Source organism: Equus przewalskii, chromosome 7 (assembly GCF_037783145.1).
Source record: "Equus przewalskii isolate Varuska chromosome 7, EquPr2, whole genome shotgun sequence".
NCBI lineage: Eukaryota > Metazoa > Chordata > Mammalia > Perissodactyla > Equidae > Equus > Equus przewalskii.
The window spans coordinates 58,755,706-58,778,155 of record NC_091837.1 but is presented as its reverse complement, the minus strand read 5'-3'; the positions used below and the strand labels follow the sequence as shown (position 1 = coordinate 58,778,155).

Sequence of the window (22,450 nt, the reverse complement as noted above, 5' to 3'; positions counted from 1 at the left end):
TAAAATCTCCTTCTTGGCCACAAGATGGATTTCTTGAGATATATTAAATATTTAGTAAAAGAGATTAAGAACCTGGAAAATCTTTGTTGTTTAAAATTCAAGTTTAGCCAGCACCTAACAGCAAGGAAATGCTGATGGAGCAGGAATGCAAATACAGAAATGTCTTTGCTCTCACTCCACTTGTGTCAACTTTCACAATTTGTTTCTTTAACATATGTAATTAAACTGATCTTTCATCCTTTTCCAGCATCCAGGAAAACAGAAAACACTTTAGCACCTACTAAATGTGAAAAATACTTGCTAAATCTCAGACACAGTCTTGTTATACACAATGAGTGTATGTTTATTTTGAAATTATAACTGTCACATCAGTCCAATCATTTGCAGCTGTAGCTCTTGTATGCTTGTTCATTCAGCTCTCAAGAAGCTTGCACTGCAATTTAGATCCTCCATCACCAGGTGGTAGCAGAGCACTAGGATCGTGCAGCTCCAGCAGTAAAGTGCAAGTTTTCTCTGGAGTCTGATCAAACAACTCAGGTTTAACAATTCATTCATGTAATGGGCATTTTTTGAGTACATACTGAGTAGCAGGTACTGTACTAGATTCTCAATGTATTAAGACAGAAATGATCTGAAGGAAATAGACAATAAATAAACATATGAGAGAATGTCAAGTACTGTGCATAATCAGTGCTCATTCACAACTAAAAACAACAAACAAAACAATCTCTTAGGAAACTAGGAATAAAACAGAAATTCCTCAGTGTGATAAAAGGTACCTATCAAGAACCTGTAGCTAACACCAACCTTAAGGGTGAAATATGTATTTCCCCCTAAGATATGTAACAAGACAAGAATGTTCTTGCTCATCACTTCTTTTCAATACCTAACTGGAGGTAATGCAATAAGGTAAGAAAAAGAAATAAAAGGCATAAAGACTAGAAATAAAGAACTAAAATTGTTTTTATTTGCTGATGCCATAATTGTTTGCAGATAAAATCCTAAGATATCTGTAAAACAACTATTAATACTAACAAGCGAGAATTTAGCAAGGTCAAAAGATACAAAATCAATATGCAAAAACTGACTATATTTCTAAACCCAACAAGTGAAAATTGAAACTTAAATTAAATTGAGAACAAAGTTTTCAAAATGAATAGACTCCTTCCTGCAGACTAGAACGTGCACGTAATGGCTGAAGCTTAGAAAGCCGAGATAAAAAGCGGCTCCCTAAAATCTACGGAGTCATCATACCTGCCTCAAACTGCCAAAACTCAGATGTCTTTTACATGAAAAGGAAATAAACATATATCTTGTTAGGATTACTTTACTTTGGCATTTCTTGTACAAAGAAGCTTAATCCTGACACAGATTTATAAAACATCGTTAAGTAGGTTTTCCTTAAGATCTCGTCCACGCCTTGTCAGAGCAGCATATGACGCTGAGATTGCTTAGCAATTTGTACCTGATTTATCTTAGCAACAAGCTTTCTTAAAACTGCTTTAAAAAATTTAAAAGCCTGTTCCCTCACATAATCAAAAAGCATTTTCCTTCAAAAACTACAGTGTCTTTTCAAAAACTAGAGGGGGCTGGCCTGGTGGCACAGCAGTTAAGTTCGCACGTTCCACTTTGGTGACCCGGGGTTTGCCAGTTTGGATCCCGGGTGCAGACATGGCACCGCTTGGCAAGCCATGCTGTGGCAGGCGTCCCACATATAAAGTGGAGAAAGATGGGCATGGATGTTAGCTCAGGGCTAGTCTTCCTCAGCAAAAAGAGGAGGATTGGCAGCAGATATTAGCTCAGGGCCGATCTTCCTCAAAAACAAAACAAAACTAGAAACCTATTTGGGCAACAGAAATCTGAATGGAGACTCTAAAGGCAAAAAACCCCACAAAACCCCAAAAAACTCTTCAAATAAAAGATAGCATCTGAAATAAAAGATAATATTTGAAAGATTTATCAACTATATCTTCATATCTATTTTGTATACTGAAAATGTTTTTAGGGCAGGAAAACATTTTTGTAGACCTTAAATTTTTATAGAACTTTATAGTTTTTAAGAAAATTTACATATTTTATCTTATTTTATCACCTTTGTGGTAATAGTTCAGATACTATTAACCTGTTACATATGATGAAATTAAGACTTGCAGACGTCATTTATCAACGGTCATACAACTAGTTTAAAGGCAAAACTAAGTCAACATTTCAAGTTTTATGATTCTAGTACTCTTTCCAAAACACTACAGTCTTCTTGTCATTTCACACATGGAGATAAGTCATATTTGAGACATCCAATTTCTAATTAATTAAAAGTTTACAAAAGGACTTTTCATATAATTGGGGTTTTTGATTTAATAAGGATAAAAAAGCTGCCTTAGCAGCATGAAGCACTTCTCTGCCATTTCAAATTACTATATAATGCTATATGAAGAATATCATTATAAACGCTGTGATATCTCTAAATGATTACACTTACCATACTAAACCTTCCTCTCACTCCCTCTAGACTGCTTAACTAGTCCTGGTGCTTTTACTCTGGCTTTTACACTGATCCCTTGGGGTTACAAATGAGAGAGGCAACTTTGCTATTTGGCAACTTTTCCCTATACTCAACAAATAACTATTCTCTTCTGCCGCCAGATCATAGGCTCTCTTCCCTACTGCCAAGCTTTCTCTAGTGCAAATTTCTCATTAGGGCAATTACTATATCTAACTTTCTTTTTCTGTTGGTTTCATCTCTTTCTTATTTTCTCCTTTGCCTCTTGCTGCTTTTCCTGTGTTTATCAGCTTTTGTATGGAAAAAGGTCACAAAAGTATGGCCAAAAAAATAAAACACATACATCATGACAACTATTTGAAAAACTGACCACGTGGAACACAGTATTATCTTTCAATATCTGGATTTCCTAGGCTACATTTACTTAGAAATTCAAGGACTGCTTAACACTGTTGCAATAGGAAGGACTCTTTCTCCATTTGGCTCTGCTCTTCACGAGCTTGAAGATTCAGGAAAACAGCTCAATAGCCTAGGATTTTTGTATTGACAGAAGAGAATAAAATTGGGAGAAGGTGACAATTCTTATCATTTTATCTATGCAGAGATCCACTTCAGATATTGTTAACTTCTGTTTGTTACATGATTAAAATTACTACTTCTAAAAAATTACAGAGCTTGGAAATGTAAATCTTGGGCACAACTGTAAAAATAAAAAAGGAAATGTTATTGTGTAAGATGCTAACTGAAGTGAGAATATTACCATCTGAATCAGTTAAGAACTCACAGGTGAAAGCCATACTAAGGTTAAGAACACTAAATCAAATTTGCTACTGATTAATAATAAAGTCATTCATTATATTCTTCAAATCTAAAGCAATTACAAGCTGTGGTATGGCAAACATATTTAGCTGAAGAAATTACATCAGAATAGTCCTTTAAAGAAGATCAGTAATGTAAAAGGCTAAACAGAATAATGAACTCTCCTGAGCAATAATTATGAAATTGATTTATTGAAAGTCTATTTCTTCATGCAAGAACTGTTGAAACTTTCCAAAGTAATTTTAAATGATGCCAAACAGATTTAATACTGTTTACCCACTGCAGAACTATCACTGAAAAAAATTTTTTAATTAAACAGAGATGTAAAAAATCAATTTCTTTGAATTTCAGTCTGCTGAGCTTATTTTTTTTTAGGAATTTTTTTTTATACAGCTTTTTTTATGCTTTTTTGGTGAGGAAGACTGGCCCTGAGCTAAGATCTGTTGCCAATCTTCCCCTGCTGTTTTTTTTCCCTCCCCAAAGCCCGAGTATATAGTTGTATATCCTAGTTGTAAGTCATTCTAGTTCTTCTACGTGGGATGCCGCCACAGCATGGCCTAATAAGCTGTGCACAGGTCTGCACCCAGGATCCAAACTGGCGAACCCGGGGCCGCCAGAGTAGAATGAGTGAACTGAAGCACTTGGCCACAGGGCTGGCCCCCTGCTGAGATACTTCTACAGGGGCATCAAAAACAAATGAATCCCTTAGCCACTAGGGCCATTTTAGAAGGCCCAATCCACACCTATTTGAATCCCACTGTCACTCACTATAAAGCAACACAAAAGCTGCTCTTTGAGAGTGCCCAGTCTCTATATGTGAAGCCTTCAGTAAGCCAAGGAAATCAGAAGACTATCAAAATCAAACCTGAAAAATAAAACTATTTGTTTTATTATAAAGTGGGTATACCACAGATATTAAAAGGATCTCAGACAAAAAGGCAGAGAAATCCCTAGAAGCTAATCTCATCAAAAAAATAATACGAAATAATATTCTAAAAATTATCCTTCAAAGTGCATTAACACCCAACAAGGAGAATAAAAATAAGGGAAAATATTCAGAGAATGATATTTGAAAACACACTAATGTTTAGAAACACTACCTTTCTACAGATACACTGAAAGGCCTTTTTACCTTATGCTTAGAATAAAAATACCAAAGAACTAAGTATATGTTAAATACTGTCTAAATCTGCTTTGGCTTCCATGACAAAATACCATAGATTGGGTGGCTTAAACAATAGAAATTTATTTTCTCACAGTTCTGGAGGCTGGAAAGTCCAACACTGAGGTCCCATAGGGTTTGGTTTCTGGTGAGAGCTTTCTTCCTGACTTTCAGATGGCCACCTTCTTGCTGTGTTCTCACATGGTGGGGAGTGCGAAGGAAGGGGAGAGAGAGATCTCTTCTTATATGGTCACCATGCTATGGGATTAGGGCCCCATCTTATGACACCATTTAACCTTAATCACCTCCTAAAAACCCTATCTACAGATACAGTCACTTTGCAGGGGGGTGGTTAGGGCTTCAACATATGAATTTTGGAGGGACACAACTCAGTCTATAGCAAATACTAAAATAACACATACATACGCAAATAAATGAATCTTGCTAAGCGCAGAATAGAGAGCCAAGAACAATCTCATATCTCAATACTCCAAAGCATGTAAGTTTAGCAGTCAGATAAATTCATCAGAATTTCTTTAAGACTTGTCTCATTTCCACAGAGCAAAACCTGAATATCAGAAAAGGTACCCCAGGACGGAAAGCAGATCCTAATCGTTTGCTGGCACATTTGTTTCAACATATAAATATACTCAAAATTCTCTTACAGCCTTAAAACAAACCAAAAAACATTCCTTCAAATATAGATGCCCCTTTGGCGAGACAATATCTCCTCTTCTTCACAGCCTTCACTTTCTCACCACTACTCAAGTCTAAAGCCACTGCAAATCAGCTTTTTCTTCTAAAATGCCACAGAAATGCTCCTGCATTCGATGACTTGTATAAAGTCATAAAGGTATAAAGCAGCTGATCCAAGAGCCTGACATACGCTTTCTTATTCAAAATCCAATACTGTCACAAAAACACCACAGCTGCCCAAAGAACCATAAAATACACAAGTTAGGGCAGTTAGTACAGGTGAAAATGTTTGAAGAATTCTAAGAGCCAAATACTGAAAAAAAAAAATTATCAGAGAATACGTCTTAAAGAAGTCTTGAAGAAGAAAACTAGTAAAAGGAACAATGACAAAGAAATAGAAATAAACTGTAATAAGTAGGAAAAACCAATGCGTCTTTCCTACCTAGTATGTAGGGACCATACAAGAGAGTCATTAAAATGAAGGTCACATATATTATGTGATATCAGTAACAGAGCGCTTGACTATGAGTTAAGAATATGCGTTTGATATTTTAGGCCATAGAAGCCAAGGAAAGGTATTAAAAAGCGATTTGGATGTAATAAAGTGATGTCATAAAAACAGTCCTTAAGAAAGATTAATCTGGCAACAGTGATGGAATGAAGTCAATCAAAAAATAGTTGGTGAGAATGGGGAAAGGGACAAAAGGATACTATACAGTAATGTAGGAATGCAGTAAAGTGTCCAGGAAAATAGCAAAAGAAAATGGGCTCAGAATAATGTTTCAGAAGGAAAAGCATAAAGACGTGGTGACTGAATAGAAATGCCAAAATAGAAGAAAATCTCATGAACATTCTACATATCTAGATTTCTGAATAACTCAGGTTATATTCTTTTCAGTACCAAAAAACTGTTTAACCAACATTGTATAAAAAGCACAGTAAGATACATTAAAATTTTCATAAAATTGTGCTTTACTATAAATCAGGCTAGAAATGTAAGGCTTATTTGTATCATTCACTGCTGCAGAAATAATTTGGTATAATGGAAAAACACCTGGTGTCAAAAGATTTCACTCAACTCTGCAAGGGGCTGTTACACTTACCTCTTCAGACCTATATCTTTATCTGTAAAATGATGACAAGAGTATCTGCCTCATCTAATTTAACCAGGTTATCGTGAAGATTAAAAAGCATAAGTGAAAGTGCTCTGTAAATAGAAAACCAATATACAAACGTAAGATGTCTTACTAATACAAGTACTAGAAGTACTAAAAAGTAACAGGGATAAAAACAATTTAGCATTATTTTGATGCCTCAGAACCATCATTATGAATGTTAACTACTGTACTGCATTTAATAAATGATGGTCTTGGGATAAATCTATGTGGGCAGCGTTCTAGACTGCTGTACATTTTCAGTTCTTATGTGGTTTTTAAGTTTCCCTGTCAACTCCCCAGTTAGCTTCAACCTTCTCACTGTAGCTCCATTCTCTACTTCTAGTTTTCTGTCGTTAATCTCAATGGACTTATAAACTAGTCACCAGATAATGTTTATTATTATCCATATTACAGCCTCAGGAACTCTCATATAAGAAAAGTGCAAAAATAGGGGATCAGAGCCATTGAGGAGTACTTCTCTCTATTCTTATTCTTGGATGAGTTCCAGAAAAGTAAAGTGTAAATATAACTCACTATCACAGAGTAATTTAACCCCTCAAGGCTTACTGGAATGAAATTAAGGATATGGATAAAATTTTATAATCCTTTTTACTTTCTGCAAACATTTATCATCAATTCCTCCCTGTGTTTTGCATTAATATCTAAATATTTTTAAGAGAACAAAAGAATCTTTAAGAACAGTTTAGGCAACAACAAAACTAGTAACAATCAGTTCTTTCCTTAAACATGCTTATTTCTCTGTAATACAAATGGAAAGAGTTACTAAACCTGTTATTGTGATTTAAAATGACACTCCAGGACAATACACAATAATAATGGTCCAAAACCTGCTAAAGTTATACAGCATCACAAAACAAACAAACAAAAATGGACTCAAAGAGTACAACTTCTACGGTGTTAAAGATAAGTATTAGATTAATAAAACAATATTGTCTAGGGCTTGTTAAGTGGAATAAATTGACTTTATCCAAGTACACAGAATATATTCTATCACTATAGAATTAAATTTGTAAACAAAAAACAAAAGCCCAATATTTATTCAAAACAAAAAGGCCAAGATTCATCAAAGTTGATAACGTGTTTGGAGACATACATACTTGCTATATTAGTATATCACACTGCCAGACACCAAAACACCATCTCCTTTGTCTATAGCCCTCTTCATTTTAAGATTTTCAGATCTTTAATTCTCCCAGAACTATTTCCACGACTACAAAATCTCCTGCCTTCTCTTAGGAAAGGCCAAAAAGATTAACTAGAAGGGAGAGATTGAATTTTCTTTTGAAACTTATTTCCTTTCTCATGAAACTTATTTTTACTATCCTTCCCAACCCTCCCTACCCAACACCACCCCACCCAAATCTATGACAGAGCTTCCTGCAGTATGGTTGCTATCTTTAGTAAAAGTCTAATGGATCATGGTAGTCTGGCTCCTGAAGCAGAGATGTATAGTTAAACAGAAAGTTTTGAATACCTCTGAAGTATTACTGTTATTTCAACTAATGAATTCTTTTACATAATTAGATGAAATTCTTGTGAATTTTCTCTAGTATATTTTCGCCACAGACATACTAAAACCTTTGGCTCATTCTAAAACAGTCCTCAAAAGGTTAAGGTTATTTCCTTTAAAATTCTTTCTTCCTAGAGCAAGGTTTCTAAAATGACCACTCATACAATGGGCTCAAGGATCTCAGCTAAGCACCTCTAAACCTCTTTGATTTACTAGGTTCCAGTCAGAGAGATAATGGAAAAGGACCAGAAGGAGAAAAAAACACAAACATCTCTGTCAGTCTGGTTTCTGGGAGAGGAAAGTAAGACTTAGTTTCCTCTCCAGTCAGCATGCAACAGGTACAGGTGGCACAAAGAGGTTTCCTCTTTCACAGAAATTAGAAGACAAGGCAGAGAAGAGATCAATTTCCCTTTCCTACTGTGCCTCTAAACACCTAAGCACTTGCATAGCCTAATGAAAACCATCAAAACCCCAGTGAAGAGAGGCACAGACAGGAGAAACAGAGGGTCTAGTCATCTCATCCCTCATCTATATTAATTTAGTAATAATGAGAATTGCTGTATTTTTTCAGTGCCTACTAAGTACAAGACACTGTTAGGTTCTTTTCAAACATAATGTAAAGAAACTATCAATTGCAACAGGCCTGCAAAGAAGGCATTATTAGCTATCCATATATTATAGATGAGAAAAGAGACTCAGAGAAGTTCAGTAGCTTTCCCAAAATCAGATAGCTGGTCAAAGCTAAAACAGGATTTCAAGCTATAGCCCTTTGTGGTTTCTTCACTGTCACCTCTCTTGCTGTGCTAGCTAAAACAGTGAAGTCAGTAAACATCAGAGTTTACTTCCCTTCTGTAAGCTTCAGATAACATCATGACCTGAGGCATATGCTCTGGAAATACAATTAGCTCGAATATTAATCGACTTTTCTAATGGCTACATCTTCTGTGTCTTATACTGTTACATGCTAACATGTTTAGGAATTATTCCTCTTGGACATAGTTCCCTCTAAGTTTCAGATTTATCTCTCCTTTCAATTCATTTAGCTAGACAAAAATCTACTAGGTTCATCAGACTGCTTGACTTTATAAACGGCATATTCATTTACACAGTTAAGTTCTCAGGAAATAAGCTTTCTTTTCCAAACTAAAAATTATCAAGAATTTTTATGTAATAATAACATATTCTCTATTTATTGTAACAACAAATCTTTCAAAAGCCTGATCCAAATGAAAACATGCACAATATCTCTTCTCTTTTTCATTAAGGGACTGGTATGCGTTTGTATAGTGATCAACGAATCAAGTTATTAGAACTTTTAAAACAAAACCCCCCTAAATTTAGTATAACACATCTTTAAAATGTCAAAAACCAGAATTCATATAGTTCCTCACAAAGAAAGAGACTTTAAAAATGATCTGAAATTATGTTTTCATGTATATGAAAGAGTCTGAATCATTAATGTATGATAGGTAAATGTATCTGTAGTTAAAATTATATTGTTTTAAATTATAACCTTGTTTTATGTTTCTAAGTTTTGTAGAACTTTATGTACTGTAAAATCATCTATATTAACCTTTGACAGGTTTATGCTGGTAAAGGGGATTTGTACCTGAGCAATCTACTTGGAGCAAAAACCATGGATGGCTCTGTTTTTTAATCATATCTTCCTTTCTTCCTTCTTTGACAAGTTCCACAAATACCACCTATATTTGGTGATTCAAAAAATCTTAAACTAATTAATGAAACCATTTCAATTTTTGATAATGGTCTAACATTTACTCCAATCTTCATCACAATAATAATAAGTGCTCAAGTCAGAGACTTTCATTACTATATGTAGTATGTAGACCACGTGTCTAAGTCTCTGACTTGATTTATATGCCTTTTCCTTTACGCTTATAAAATAGATCAGAGGTGAGCAAACTTTTTCTCTAGAGGGTCAGATAGTACATATTTTAGGCTATGCAGGCCACAGCGTCTTTCTTGCAACTATTCAACTTGTAGCTGCAGTACAAAAGCAGCCACAGCCAGTACATAAATGATCGGGCGTGGCTGGATTTAGCCAGCACTCTACTGGATTTGGCCCACGGCAGTAGTCTGCTGAGCCCTGGGCTAAGTCATGGGGAAAACAGGAAAAATTGTGTCAGTACAATTATCTAGGGTAGCTTAATATTTAGCCTGAGAGAAGAAATCATTCATATCCATACTGAATTTAGACTGCTTCAGCACTAAATACAATTAATCTTGACCTTAAGAGTGTTAAATATCCGAAATTAGATTCTACTTTTACAGATAGCAACACATTTTTGTTAAGCATATCACCAGATAAACAAACCCAATCTAATTGTGGCCAGGCTTTCTAAATTGTCTGCTATTTCCCTCTCTCACTTTATTTCCTCAACTCACCCCAATTCCACCAGACCTAACACTTATTTTTATGTCTCTGGAAGGTCAAGGTATCACCTCCTCTCCCCTATATTAAAGTGGATTCTATTCCCCTACTTCTGCTAAAAGACAGAGTTGGAGGCTGACTTCATTCCCAATCCCCTTCTCCCATGCTGCCTTCCACTATATAAGTTGGACACACCAAATGCTCACCTTCTCAGCCTCTCCTGAAGCTTAGCATGGCCATGTAATAAAGTTCAGGACAATAAATATCTTATGAAACATGGCGGGGGGGGGGGTGCTTTGAGAAAGATTTTATGTTTTTTTTAAAAAAGGAGGAGGAATCACAACTGCCAGGACCTCTTCCTCCCCCTTTCTTCCTGCTTTAATGCAAATACGATACCTGGAATTGGAGCAACCATTTTTCACCTGGAATTTTGCAACTATCAGAAAAAGCTGAGAGAATTGTAGAGATGTCAGCACTGAAAACTTTAAGCCACTGAACCAATGTCAGAGAGCACTTATCTCCAGAGATGAAAAACAGACCCTGTAAAGCAAATTCTTGTTGCAAATAAAAGCATTCATTTTTTTTTTTTTGAGGAAGATTAGCCCTGAGCTAACTGCTGCCAATCCTCCTCTTTTTGCTGAGGAAGACTGGCCCTGAGCTAACATCTGTGCCCATCTTCCTCTACTTTATATGTGGGACACCTACCACAGCATGGTGTGCCATGCGGTGCCATGTCCACACCTGGGATCTGAACCAGTGAACCCCGGGCCGCTGAAGCAGAACGTGTGCATTTAACTGCTGTGCCACCGGGCCAGCGGCCCCAAAAGCGTTCTTAATCTACCTTTTCTACAAAGTGTTAGGGTCCCCAGTCACTACTCCATGTAAGAAGTGAAAGACCAAAACTGGCTGAGCCTAGATGGTTGTGAATTCTGACTAAACAGCACTACTTTAACCTTAAGAGAAAAGCAGCAGGAAGAAAATCCCAAGAGTCTAGCCTGAGAGTCACAAACCCAGGATAATAAAGTCAATGAGGGCAAAGAAAAGAGAAGGCGCAATTATGAAAGGTTAAAAAGATATAGAAAAAAAAAAAATTGAAAAAGTTCTCCTTTACAATTGTGGGCCAATAAGCCTTATGAATGTTCTACTCAGCAAGTCAAGTTTGAGAATTCTGATGATATTAATTTCCAACTGTGTACGACCAGTTTGAAAAACAAAAGTTCAGAACTCATTTTTCATATTGATATATTCACAAGTTACTTTCTTGTGCTTTTTTTGAAGCTAATTAATTTATCTTTATGCTTCCATTTCCCTGGTATTGACAAAGGTATACTTACTGTCAATATATGATCATCTTTGACACTTGAACAATCTTTGAAATAATTAATAACAATCAAGTTAATGATGGTACTGACAATAAGGACAATGACTCCTTCAAGCATTCACACACTAGTTTAGCTGGCCGATACATCACTCTAACTTTAGAGATAGTCACTTCTCTTTTATATCAACAGCACTGCAAAAAATACTCCAAGATAGGTAATTCTACCCATTCAAAAGAAATGCCAGAAATACACTTATTTTACCTCACATATCCCTTAAACTACAACTCTTAAGTTAAAACACTAGTTTTTATTTTACTTTCTTACAAATAATGTAATATATATATTCACACACACCCCCTCTAGTACTAAACCTAGTAGTTTTCTCCTCATGAAAATAGTTTGATGGTTTTATGCTGCAGCGTAAACACTTAGCTATTACAACATTTACAAATTATGATGGGTTTTTTTATTTTTATGATTTTAGAGTAGAATTCCTTAGGACAGTCAAAGCTTTAGCTAGAAAGAATACCAACTACAAAGAGGTTTCAGGCTCAATTACAGTTGTGGAACAGAATTTAATAAAGTTCCAACACCACATTTTCATGCCCAAATTTCTTATTGTCTTTTTTAGTTGACAAATATGTGCTCCGCAGGATAACAGCAGCAGCAGAACAGCTGGATGGCCGTATCAAGCAAAAGGAAGCAACTGCACATGCTGTTAAGTGTCATTCTGATTGCCTAGAAATGGCAGCCCATGCAGATTTACTCCCTGTTATAAATTAGAGCAATTATTTCTCTGGAGTTTAAATTTTCTTCATGAAAGAGTCAAACTTTGTGCACATTAAAAAAGAGGACTTTCAAAAAGGATATCTTCCCTTTCTTTGATGATCAGTTCATTCTGTTCTTCCAACTGCCTGATCTTCTTCTCAAATGATTCCTGCTCAGCTTTGAGTCGTTCTTCTGTCACTTCCTTTTCCTCACTTACTCTGAAAGAAATAAAAAAATGAAAAAGAAAATGCCTATGAGAATAAAATAAAATATGTGCCTACAGCTGCAGTTTACCAAAACTAGATTTCTTCCAGAGGCGTGCTGATTTCTTCGGAAATACTGTATGTTCTGTTTTTTTTTATTAACCTTTCTTCCACACCTTTATAATAAACTATGCATGTGATCTTTACATCAAGAATGTTTCCAATCTTCAGAAGCATCTTAAATATGGAAAATCCTCCACAGAACATAGGTTCCCAATTATAATCCAGGACACAAAAATATCCAATTTTTAAAACATAGGTTTCATTTCTTCAATATCAAAATAGGCACAATTTATTTTTATTTAGATCTTTTTCACACTTTTATTTAAATCCTGCCAATGAAATTGACAACATATATATATCTCACAAACATTTCACTAAATATACATAGACAATTTTATTCTTTTTCCCAGTACTGATACCCTTTATTCCTCAGTAGCATATAAATAACTGAACTGGGATAAAAAGACGGCATTAACACAAAAAAAGCTTTGCACTATATTTATTCTTAGCCCAAAAATGATGATAAATTTAAAAACACTGACCAAAAACATCAGTACCTTTAACATTTAACTTTGAAAAGTATTCCAACTCAATCCTACCAAAATGGGGTGGTTTCTGACAAGAGCAGAGAGGGAAAAAAACAACAAACAACAAAATACTAAACAATAACATTAAAACTTATCTTGAAATGACAAGCCTAATTTTCATGTTAATTCTGTGCTGAGATATTAGCCCTAAGTTTCTCTGTTACTGGTGCTTATTTCTCCAAGGAGAGTACAACACATTTATGCTACAAGATCACACCAAGATATGTGAAGTGAAACCCACAGGGAAACCAAACCTTTCCTCTGCTCTCCTAAATTTACTTCCCCCCAGATGCCTACTCTCCCAGAGCAATTTCTGAATAACATGAACTCCATAGCCTTTCGTTTGCTGCTAGCCTTCTGGTGGAGATATTGAAATCAATGAGATAACAGAATAAAAATTAGAATTTTGAATGTTTAAGAGTTGATTGTACCTTGTCTTGGAAATAATTTGTGTGAAAGTGCACGGTACACAGTAGTGTTCAAAAAATAGGTTGATTTCTTCTTGCTCATCATGACATTCAAATCATTTCCCCAATCTCTATTATTTATGTTTAGCATACTAATAGGCCTATGAACGGGACTCAGGTTCTTCTTTCTAAGAGGATAATCTCTAAAACGGATACAATTACAAGCAATTCAGACAATAAACAAAGAACAAATATATATATCTTAAGAGGATTTATACTCTAGTGTCAGGTTACCCTGTCTCCTGTTGTCATCTCTTTACAATGCCTTCCCTTTTCTTGTTATTTCTCTCAAGCACATTTGCACTAACATCTTTCAGAGTAATTCCCCATTGCCTATAAGTTTTTCTAAAATTGTCAAGTATTTGTACTATTTATTATTTCTACCATCCAAATTGCTCCTCTTTGATCTATCAAAAAGCTTCTGAAACATCTTTGTCAAGAAACTGTTCCAGATCAAGTAAAACCTCCAAACTGTAAATCAGAAGATAAGTACACTTGGAGACTTTGGCAAAGTGTGCTTATTTCTCTGGGCGTCATTACTCTCACTTGTAAAGAAGAAAGCCTAGACTAGACAATTTTAAAAATTCTTCCCAGCTGAAGTCCTATGATTTCCTTCACTATACTATAAATATCCTGATACTGTATATGTCCTTTATAAATATGGAGAGCATTTGTAAAGAAACAAGAAAGAAGTTATCAAACATTTGCTCAGGGTACATGGTATATAACATTATAATCTAGATAAAAGCTATAGCCACAGGATAAGGGAAGTAGTAGATAATAAGAGAAATATTAAAAAGTGCAAAGATACAAAATTTAGCATGAGGATAAATAATGCAGGACAAAGGAAGTGACAAACCTGTAGGATTGTGCATAAAATAAAGATAAATAGGTGATGCTATATACATATTTTAAGGAGAGAATAAACACTGTTGAGGTGAAAAAATATGCAGCAAAATCTCTCCATTTAGATTGATAAAATCTTAAAGACAAGACTGAAGAGGAAAATCCATAAGTAGATAAGAGAACATTTATGTTCACGTACTTATTAAAAAATATTTACCGAAAATTTCCTACCATAGGGAAAAATAATCACAGTAACCTTATTCAATTATGAGGTATTCAACAGGAACCTAACAATGGTTCTCTATAGTTTCAATCTCATTCATAAAAGCCATATAAATATGAGGAATGGCTCAAAGATTTGTTTCTTCAACAAGCAGGGGCAGGCCCAGTGGCATAGTGGTTAAGTTTGTGCACTCTACTTTGGTGGCCCAGAGTTCAAGGGTTTGGATTCCAGGCGTGGACCTACACACTGCTCACCAAGGCATGCTGTGGTGCCATCCCACATAAAAAGTACAGGAAGATGGGCATAGACGTTAGCTCAAGGCCAATCTTCCTCACCAAAAATACCCAAAAAACCAAACAAAAAAAACAAGTAATGCTCCAGGGCCATAAAAACAGTAACAAAAAATTAGATTGCCAAGTTTACCTTAATATTAAATTAAAGGCAGAGATTATCTCTAGAGTCTACTAGGTCAGAACATACAGGTGTCATATAGGTATAACGCAAAATTTACTTACTCCCTTTGTTGGACTTAAAGGAAACACATGAAAACTCTAGGGATCACTGAAGGCAAAATGCTTGTACATATACTCCATAACACCAGAATGTACGATGAGCTTTTCCCAAAACTTAAAGTGTTCTACCCAGAAAAATCATTCTCTTCTAAATTTAGTTTCTGGGTATGTTTGAAAAATTTGTCACTACACTATTTAAACAGGGCTCTTTTTTTTTCCAAATCTTTTTTGTTATGCTGCTATCGTTAGACTACCTTTTAGCAATTATTATGCTCTAGAAGGCTATAAAATTAACAAGCTCTGTTAAGCACAAAGTGCAACACTTCTTCAACAGGCCTATATATAAAGATATGCATGGCTTCTTTGTGGCCTATTAGCATAGTTAATATGAGCAAGTATATGAATACAGACTTTAAATGCAGAGAGCCTGCCAATAAGACAACCTCAAGATTTGGATATCCACTTTGAAATCTGTCTTCCTGTTTAATTTACGTTTAATATTTCCCATGAGGTATATGTATGAGAAAATACCTACATTTTTCATGGAACATTCTCAGACCACAAAATAACATAAAAAGACGAAATGCTCTATTTCATTTAGAATACAGCAATGAGTTAATTAAAAAAATTAGAATATAAATATAAGAAAGGGAAATATTTGACTAATAGGATAAAAAGGTTAAAACTCTCAACAAGAGGATATTCCCAGTGTTGGTTTGTTAATTATTTATAAGGAGGACAATAGCCTATTCGTAAAGTAGGAAATCACCACTGTCAGCTTTTATTTAATGCCTCACAGTATTCCTCAAAAAATTCCACAAAATGTACTCTTACTTAACAAGAAAAGAGAATTCAGGGGTCCGCCCCGTGGTACAGTGGTACAGTTAAGTTCGCATGTTCTGCTTCTCAGCAGCCCGGGGTTCACTGGTTTGGATCCCGGGTGTGGACATGGCACTGCTTGGCACTCCATGCTGTGGTAGGCGTCCCACATATAAAGTAGAGGAAGATGGGCATGGATGTCAGCTCAGGGCCAGTCTTCCCCAGCAAAAAGAGGAGGATTGACAGTAGTTAGCTCAGGGCTAACCTTCCTCGAAAAAAAAAAAATAAGAGAGGGAATTCATATTCTTAAAGGTTGGGCTGAAAATTGTGCTGAAATTACTGAATTTCTTTGAGTCTTATGTTTTAAACACCCCTGCACACTTTGTGTTTTTCTCCATAAAACAATCTTGTCTTAATATAAAAAATTATCCCACACCATCTATTCTAAATTTTTTAGTAAAACTAATGTTCTAGAAAGAGGTTTATTCTATAGCTTTGCATAGCCCTCGTGTTCTTCCAGATACTCCAGGAACGGGGACATGTACACTAACGTGAAAGAAACACAAGGTCAAGGCAGCAAAACTTCCGTCCCAAACAGAACTACAGCTCATCCAATGGTAAACCAGAAAAATTTCTTCCCCTATTTATTTCCCTGTGTTTGGGAGGTAGGTATGCCGTGTACATTTTATAACTTATGAATATCAACTTAGTGGGTAAGATTTAGAGAAGGAAGGAACAGATTTCATGGCACATCTAGCAAACAGAAAGGAACATACTGTTTTCAAGCAAAAGTAAATGCATGGTGAAAAAGAATGGCTTTCATCATTAAGAAACATTTCAGCGAAATCATCTTAATGCCCTCTTTATAAATTTTAACATTTGGCTATTATTTATAATGTACTGTCTAAAGGAATACAGGTACTTCAAGAAATCAGAGACATACCAATCTATTTCAAAAGGGCTCTAAGAACTACAGAACAATATCTAGTGAATGAAGACACAAAAATCCTCAACAAAATACTAGCAAATAACATCCAGAAACATAAAAAAAGATTATATAAGATGACGAATTAGGATTTATCCTAGAGATGAAAAGTTGGTTTAACACTCAAAAATCAAGTAACATAATATACCATATATCAATAAAATAAAGGATAAAAACCACACGATCATCTAAGCAGATGCAGAAAAGTGTTTGAAAAAATCCAACAACAATTAATGATTTAAAAAAAAAAACACTCAATGAATAGGAAGAACAGGGAACTTCCTCAACCTGTAAAAGTCCATTTGTGAAAAAGCCACATCTAATATATTTACTGGTAAAAAACTGAATTCGTCACCCTATGATCAGGAATAAGACCAAGATGTCTGCTCTTGCCATTTCAATTCAACACGGTACTGGAGGTTACAGTCTGGACAACTAGGCAGGTAAAATAAATAAAAGGCATCTAGATTCTAAAGGGAGAAGTAAAACCATCTCTATATTACATGACATGATTTTGTACATAGAAAATCTAAGAAATCCACTAAAAAACTATTAGATCTAATAAAGGAGTTCAGTGAGGTTACAGGATACAAGATCAATATACACAAGTCAACTGCATGTTTATACAATAGCACTGAACGACTCCAAAAAGAAATTAAGAAAACAACTGCATTTACAACTGCACCAAGAAAAATAAAACACAAAGGAATAAATTCAACACAAGGAGCAAGACTTGTACACTGAAAACTACAAAACATTGCTGAAAAAAATTAAAGACCTAAATTAACGACCTAAAAGACATTCCATGTTCATGATTGGAAGACTGAATATTGTTAAGATGACAGTACTCCTGACACTGATCTACAGATTCAATTCAATCTCTATCAAAATTTCAGACGGTTTATTTGCAGAAATTGACAAACTAATCAGATCTTAAAATTCATATGAAAATGAAAGGGACCCAGAATACTTAAAATATTCTTGAAAAAGGAGAAAAAGTTAGAGGATGCACACTTTCCAATTTTAAAACTTACTACAAAACTATAGTAATCAAGACAGTGTGGTACTGGCATGAGAATAGACATATAGATCAATGGAACATAAATAAACCTTCACATTAACAGTAAATTGACTTTTCAACCAGGGTAGCAAGAAAATCAAAGGGAAAGAATAGTCTTTCCAACAAATAGTGCTGGGACAACTTGCTATCCAAACACAAAAAAATAAAGTTGAGCTAAAACTATAAACTCTTGGAAGATTTATAGGCATACATCTTTGTGACCTTGGATTAGGCAATTGTTTCATAGATATGACACCAAACACAAGAAATAAAAGAAAAATAGATAAATTGGACGTCATTAAAACTAAGAACTTATGTGCTTTAAATGAGCACACCATCGAGAAAGTGAAAAGATAACACACCGAATAGGAGAAAATTTTTGCAAATAATGTATCTGATAAAGGACGCGTAAATGGAATATATAAAGAACTCTGAGAACTCAACAATAAAAAGACAACTCAATTTAACAGGATAATAGCTGTTTCTTCAAAGAAGATACACAGATGGCCAACATGCATATGAAAAGATGTTCAACATTGTTAGTCATTAGGTAAATGACAAGCAAATCCACAATTAGATATCACTTCATACCCACTAGGATGATATAATCAAAAGGACAAAAACAAACATTAGCAAGGCTGTGGAGAAACTGGAACTCTCATACATTACTGGTGGAAATGTAAAACGGCACAGCCTGGGAAACAGTCCAGCAATTCCTCCAAAAGTTAAACACAGAGTTACCATATGACCCAGCAATTCTGTTCCTAGAGAAATTAAAACATGTCCACACAAACATTTATACATATATGTTCACAGCAGTATAATCCATAAAACCAAAAAGTACAAACAATCCAAATGTCCATCAATGGATATTCTGTGTCGCTCTCAGCCTATTGATAGTGATACTATGGGCTAGAAATGCTTGTGGGCACTTCCTGGGCCTGTACTATTTGTGGCATGCCCCCAGACATTTCCCTGACCGGAACCAATGTTGTGGCTGGACTGACTCACGTGGTTCTTATTACGATTGCAAGATGCACCTCGGCAACAACCATTAGGAAAGTTTGAAAAAATAAAGTTTATTAATCATAGGTCCTGGAAGGTATACAGCACATCTAGGGCCACACAGCAAGGTAGTGGTTAGAGAGAGAGAGCAAGCAAGCAAGCAGACCTGGAGTTCTGTCTTTATTGGGGTTGAGGGTGGGGTGCGTTTAGGGTTTGTGTGTTCACTCTTTATCAGTGAATTTAAAACGTAACAGCAGGAATTAAAGTGAGGAAAGGGAAAAGCAAGCAAACAGTTAGTCATATGGTCAATTATCTAGGTCAACTAGGACTTTCTAAAAAGGGGAACTTCATGGGTGGCGTGGCCTGGCTCTATCTAGCTGTGTAGCTGGTAATGTGTTTATTTGAGATGGATGTCTTCGAAGTGGATGCCTCAGCAATCAAACCCTCACTGTCATTATTATGTTGAGGTACTTTCCTTTTATATCCATTGTTTTTCACAGTTTTTATCATATATGGATGCTGCATGTCATCAAATGCTTTCTCTGCATCTACTGTGGTGATCATGTGAGTTTTATTCCTCATTTTATTAATGTGGTGTATCACATCAATTGATTTGCAGATGTTGAATCATCCTTGCATTCTTGGAATAAATTCCACTTGATTATGGTGTATGATCATTTGTAATGTATTGTTGTATTCAATCTGCTAATATTTTGTTGAGGATTTTTGTATCTATGTCCATCAGTGATACTGGCCTGTTATTTTTTATGTGTGTTTTCTCCTTGTCTGGTTTTGGTATCAGGATAATACTGGCCTCGTGGAATGAATTAGAAAGCATCCTTTCCTCTTCAATTTTTGGGAAGAGTTTGAGAAAGACAGGCATTAAATCTTCTTTGAATATTTAGTAGAATTCATGAGGATGCTGGACTTTTGTTTTTTGGGAGGTTTTCAACTACTGTTTTAATCTCTTTACTAGTGATTGGTCTATTCAGATTTTCTATTTCTTCTTGATTCAGCTTTATAAGGTTGTATAATTCTAAGAATTTATCCATTTCTTCTAGATCATCCAATTTGTTGGCATATACCTTTTTGTAGTATTCTCTAATAATCCTTTGTATTTCTGTGGTACTCACTATAATTTCTCCTTTTTTGTTTCTGATTCTGCCGTCTTTCTTTTTTCTTAGTCTAGATAAAGGTTTGTCAATTTTGTTTATCTTTTCAAAGAACCAGCTTTTAGTCTATAAGCCAAACCCACAGCTAACAACATACTCAATGGTGAAAAACTGAAAGTTATCCCTCTAATAAGAAGGAACAAGACAAGGATGCCCACTCTTGTCACTCTTATTTAATACAGTATTGCAAGCCCTAGTCAGAGCTATTAGGCAAGAAAAAGAGATAAAAAGGATTCAAATTGAAAAGGAAGAAGTAAAACAGTCGCTATTTGCATATGACAAGATTTTATATATAGAAAACCATAAAGAATCCACCAAAAAACTATTAGTAATAATAAATGAATACAGTAAAGTTGCAGGGTACAAAATCAACATACAAAAATCAATTCTGTTTCTATATACTAACAATGAAATAGCAGAAAGGGAAATCAAGTATACAATCCCATTTATAATTGCAACAAAAAGAATAAAATACCTAGGAATAAATTTAACCAAAGAGTGAAAGACCTGTTCACTGAAAAGCATAAAACATCAGTGAAAGAAATCGAAGAAGACACAAATAGAAAGATATTCCATGCTCATGGATTAGAAGAATTAACATAGTTAAAATGTCCATACTTCCTAACTCAATCTACAGATTCAATACAATCCCTATCAAAGTCTCAATGACAATTTTCATGGAAATAGAACAAAGAACCCTAAAATTTATACGTAACAACAAAAGACTCCAAATAGTGAAAACAATCTGAAGAAAAAAGAACAAAGCTGGAGGTGTCACACTCCCTGATTTCAAAATATACCACAAAGCTACAGTAATCAAAACAGCATTGGGGCTGGCCTGGTGGCTCAGTGGTTAAGTATGCATGTTCCGCTTTTCAGCGGCAGAGGGTTCACCGGTTCGGATCCCGGGTGCAGACATGGCACTGCTTGGCAAAAGCCATGCTGTGGTAGGTATCCCACATATATAGTAGAGGAAGATGGGCATGGATGTTAGCTCAGGGCCAGTCTTCCTCAGCAAAAAGAGGAGGACTGGCAGTAGTTAGCTCAGGGCTAATCTTCCTCAAAAAAAAAAAAAAAACCCAAAAAAAACCAGCACAGTACTGGCACAAAAACAGACATACAGCTTCATGGAACAGAATCAAGAGCCAGAAATAAACCCACACATCTATGGACAGTTAATTTTCAACAAAGGAGCCAAGAACTTATAACGGAGAAAGGAAAGTTTCTTCAATAGATGGTGCTGGGAAAACTGGACAGCCACATGCAAATGAGTGAAAGTAGACTATTATCTTACACCATACATAAAAATTAACTCAAAATGGATTGAATGTAAAACCTTAAACCATAAAACTCATTTTTTTTTCTGAGGAGGATTAGCCCTGAGCTAACGTCTGATGCCAATCTTCCTCTTTTCTTGCTTATGGAAGATTAACCCGGAAGTAATATCTGTGCCAATCTTCTTCCACGGGTTGCCACCATGGCACAGGTGACAAGTGGTATAGGTCTGTGCCCGGGATCCGAACCTGCAAACCTGGGCCACCATAGCAGAGCATGCTGAACTTAACCACTATACCACAAAGCTAGCCCCTGAAACCATAAAACTCTTAGAAGAAAGAATAGAAAGTACACTGGTCTTAACAGTATCTTTTTGAATATTATGTCTCCTCAGGTAAGGGAAACAAAAGAATAAAAAATAAACAGGACTACATCAAACTAAAAAAGCTGCATAGCAAAGGAAACCATCAACAAAATGAAAAGACAACCTAACAATTGGGAGAAGATATGTGCAAATCATAAATCTGATAAGGGGTTACTATCCAAAATATATAAAGAACTCATATAATTCAACAACAAAAAAACAAACAACCCGATTCAACAATGGCAGAGGATCTGAACAGACATTTTTCCAAAGACAATGTACAGATGGCCAACAGGCACATGAAAAGATGTTCAACATCACTAATTATTAGCGAAATGCAAATCAAAACAACGAGCTATCACCTCATGCTCATCAGAATGGTTATTAAAAAGACAAGCAATAATGTGTTAGAGAGGACGTGAAGAAAAGGGAACCCTCATACACTGCCGGTGGGAACGCAAACTGGTGCAGCCACTATGGAAAATAGTACAGAGATTTCCCAAAAATTTAAAAATAGAAATA

The 22,450-nt window shown here is 35.4% G+C and overlaps 1 protein-coding gene across 17 annotated transcripts in view; it reads right to left on the bottom strand.

Annotated features, from left to right (window-relative positions):
• Window positions 1–22,450, bottom strand: part of KIAA1328 (KIAA1328 ortholog) — a 342,992-nt gene that overhangs the window by 273,862 nt on the left and 46,680 nt on the right. For 16 of the 17 annotated variants that reach the window (XM_070629993.1, XM_008537390.2, XM_070629998.1 and 13 more), the window contains one exon: window positions 12,450–12,565. In XM_070629993.1, the coding sequence (XP_070486094.1) occupies window positions 12,450–12,565 (116 nt within the window). Of the gene's footprint in view, window positions 1–11,591; window positions 12,566–22,450 lie in introns of all 17 variants that reach the window. The other variant, XM_070630007.1, reaches the window with a different exon arrangement.